Genomic DNA, 3857 nt, shown 5'->3' with positions numbered 1-3857 from the left:
CACAGTAGGGCAGCTAGGAGCTGGAACCAACTTCCTAGGGAAGTGGTGCTGGCTCCTACCCTGGGGATCTTTAAGAAGAGGCTTGATGACTACGTGGCTGGACTCATTTGAGTCCAGTCTTTTCTCCTGCCCAGGCGGGGGGTCGGACTTGAAGATCTACAAGGTCCCTTCGACCCAACTCCTATGATTCTATGAATTTTACCAGAGTATGATCAGGACTTTGTGAGCTGGATTAGATGACATGATGGCAGGAATGCTGGGCAGCTGGTCTACACTAGCACCCCCACAGCTTCCTCTGCCAGAGCTACACCAGTGATAGCACACAAGAAAGACACTTTAACGAAGCTTAGGGTGGACAATGCCCATCAGAGTTAACACTGAATTTCAATGTTGGGCTTGGTCTTCCTAGCACAGTACAATACACTTGTCCTTCCTTTGTATTGTGTGTATAATACACCTGTGTTCCCTGTACTCCCAATTCATTTGTTTTGAGCAGTTTCTGTTTATGACATCTAATCCAAGGCAGTCTGTTGTAGTGGATACAGTTTATGTGAATTTTTGTTTAAAAATACTCATCAGAGTTAACATTTAATTGTATAAAACACATTCTATACATCAAAACAATGCTAACTTACACAATATTTAAGTTTAGGTTAGATAGATATTAGGAAACATTTTCTCATGAGGAAGGTAGTAAAGCGCTGGAACCGGTTACCCAGAGAGGTGGTGGAATCTCCATCCTTAGCAGTTTTCAAGACCAGGCTAGCACACAAAGCCTTGGCTGGGATGATCTAGTTGGGGACGGTCCTGCTTTGGACAGGGGGTTGGACTAGATGTGACCTCCTGAGGTCCCTTCCAGCCCCCGTTTTGTATGATTCTATGAATTCCTTTGTTAAAAATGCTGCATTTCTCCAAATGAAATCTTTTTCAAATATCTATGCTGGCAGTTGGGGGATAGGTACCCACAATTGTCTGAAACTGCTGGGAAAATGCTATTTGCAAGCATACAGAACAGGTTTACACTAACAGTAACCATCCAGCCCTACTTTCCTATCATTCTAAGACAAGGGCTACAATGCACATGTTACTCTATTAAGTTACAGCTGTTCTTACTTCCTGCAGCCTGTAAGCATGCAACTGTACAGCGCAAACAAAGTTTAAAACTAATATTAGGCAAGAAGAGTCTGTAACGCACATTAATGGAAGAGACTTTGGTGGCAAAGTCAAATGACTTAGAACTTGCTTACACTAGGAGATTTACACATTGCTGACCAAGGGTATTGACAATTCGTACAGCTGAGCCAGTGCTGAAAACCATTTAGCTGCAAGTACAGGAAGAATGAACCATTTAGCTGCAAGTACAAAGCAATGAAACTGTGTCCAGACGCTGTGACCAAGCCTTAATACAAATACATTGCTTCATCTTTTTAATTATTGGGCTTCTGTCTCACCTCTTGTAAACCTCCAGTTTTGCTGCCAGGAACAAATTCTCTGATTAATGAGAAGTCCCTGAGTATTGATCAAAAACAGCCTTACTGATGCAAGATCTCATTAATACATGTTTTCAGCTTCTTTTAAAGCTTGATCAATTACTATTGCAATTACCCAGCAACTTGCTGCGAGCTGTTAGCGAACACAACCAGTTAAGGGTTCATACCTTCGCTCTGCACGTTCCTTCTTTTTTAAGACAACATCCAGATCCTGCAGCTGTTCTTCTAACTTCTCACAGAGTAATTTCTGGGGAGATAATACATGCTATTAGTTTCTCTCATAAGCAAAAAGCCTCATGTAATACATTTATTCAAAATCTTCATTTGTTGTTTTCACATTTACCACAGTGATAGGTAAAAGGACAACCTTTCCTTTCCCTTTAAGAAGGCCTGAAATGTTGTAGCCATGATGGTCCACGAGATCTCTGAGACACTCAACTGTGCAGAAGGGCACTTGATGCCCAAAGCCTTGTCTAACAGCTCTCCCAACTATACAGGTGATCCAACAAAAGGTATCACCAAAAATCCTTGCCTCTCTCCCTTTAAATAAGTTAAGGTATTGTAGTCATTTAATCTCTGCCAGAGATCCAGTAACATAGCAACAACATACTTCTTAGGCTGGAGGAGCGTATTTCAGGAACAAAGCAGGGGTCAGTTTTCTTCAATTTTAGATACCTTTGTAAAAACTGCAATCATCTTCCCACAGAAGTACAGAAACCTAGTAACAGGTGTCTACTGTCAAACGCTTCCTGCCTAGAGCAATTATGAAACATGAGTCTTCAGAATGAACATTCTTCCCAATTATTTCCAGTTTACTTTCTGCCTAGCCTCACAAATTTCAAAGAAAATGTGGATTAAGTTATAATTCACATATATTGAGACAAACACACACACACTAATCCTCAGTTCTGTGTGCGTGTGTAAATGAATACGTATACGGTTCACTCCATGTATCTGCACACTGGATAACTGCATTATTTGCTCAACTACATAACACAAGGGAGGTGCCAATGTGTTATCTATTGTTTATGTTGTAACAAAATACAGTAATCTACATATTGGTATAATACATAAACCAGCTAAATACATAACCTCTTTCACTCCCTTCAGCTGAGCTGGAAAGAGTTAAAGCAAAGCTGCTGTCAATGAGCTTGAAGCCTTGAAAATGACAGGAGCCAGTGGATTTTACAGCTGCTATCTCCCTTTACTTTCAAGGCTTCTAACAGCAGCCACATCAGTGACCACTAGGCCCCCTATACATGTCACAGTTACCGTGAAATTAACTGGTTAACTGCACAATTAACTGAGACCAGCTACATGTGCAAAGCACCTATCACGCTATTAAAAGCTCCAACCAGCTATAAAGTTAGACCTCAAAAAAATATATTAATTTTACAGCCGGTTGCTACCCAGCTTTAATTTGCGGGTGTAGCAAGAAATATATCATGTGATGGCAATCTGCTGGTCCTCTGGAATTGCTCCACCTCCAGTGTAAACTTCTCTGAAAAAGAACGAGGAGAAAATGCCTGTCCCAGCATAGTTTTAATCAAAGGCCTAGGTTCATCCCCCCCACTACCCAGGAGGACCCTGCATTACAAATACCACCCCACTCCATGCAAGCACAGAGTAGATGAACAGGGACACCCCTGCCATGCTGGAGCACCCTGGGCACCAACAAGTGGAGGGCACCCCTCATCCTTCCCCACACAAGTGCAGGCAGTGGAGAATACCCTGCCTGGCCACAGCACAGCCCAGCAGAGATGCAGGGCTTCCCCAGAAAGCAAGCTGGTGGGGTGGGGAAATCCTTCCCCCAGTATTCCCCCCAGCCTCGCAAGAAGTCTGGGTCACCCTGCCAGACTGGAGCAGAGCCTGGGTTTCCCGAACAACAGCAGCTGGGGAGAAGGATTTCCCCCTCACTGTCCCCTGCTTGCACAGGGAGCTGGGGATACCCTACCCTGCTGGAGCAGATCCCGGGTCTCCTGAGCAGCAGCAAGATGGATTGGGGGACAAACTGCATCTTTACCCAACAAGCACATGGGGGGACTCCCTCCCATGCTTGCTGCTTCCCAGCAGACAGGCCCTGTAGTCCCCAGATCATGCGGGTAGCCTCCTCTGGACCCTTTCAATGTTGTCCGCATCCCCCCTGAAATGGGGCACACAGAACTGGACGCAGTACTCCAGCTGTGGCCTGACCAGTGCCACATAAGAGGGGGAGCATCACCTCCCTGGCTCTACTTGAGATGCACCTGTGGATGCACGACAAAGTCCGGTTAGCCCTACCAACTGTGACCTTGCATTGTCGGCCCATGTTCACCTTGGAGTCAATAATGACTCCAAGTTCCCTTTCTGCCTCTGTGCTCTCAAGAA

The 3857-nt window shown here is 44.6% G+C and overlaps 1 protein-coding gene across 1 annotated transcript in view; it reads right to left on the bottom strand.

Moving 5' to 3' along the window:
- RSF1 (remodeling and spacing factor 1) overlaps nt 1-3857 on the bottom strand; it is a 103863-nt gene that overhangs the window by 21554 nt on the left and 78452 nt on the right. Inside the window, exon 9 of the mRNA XM_019530434.1 lies at nt 1658-1737. Within this exon, the coding sequence (XP_019385979.1) occupies nt 1658-1737 (80 nt within the window). The remainder of the gene's footprint in view (nt 1-1657; nt 1738-3857) is intronic.

The sequence above is a fragment of the Crocodylus porosus genome, unplaced genomic scaffold (assembly GCF_001723895.1).
Source record: "Crocodylus porosus isolate Cpor-Errol unplaced genomic scaffold, CroPor_comp1, whole genome shotgun sequence".
Taxonomy (NCBI): Eukaryota; Metazoa; Chordata; order Crocodylia; family Crocodylidae; genus Crocodylus; species Crocodylus porosus.
The sequence above is the reverse complement of the archived record's forward strand: the minus strand, read 5'-3'. Positions and strand labels throughout refer to the sequence as shown.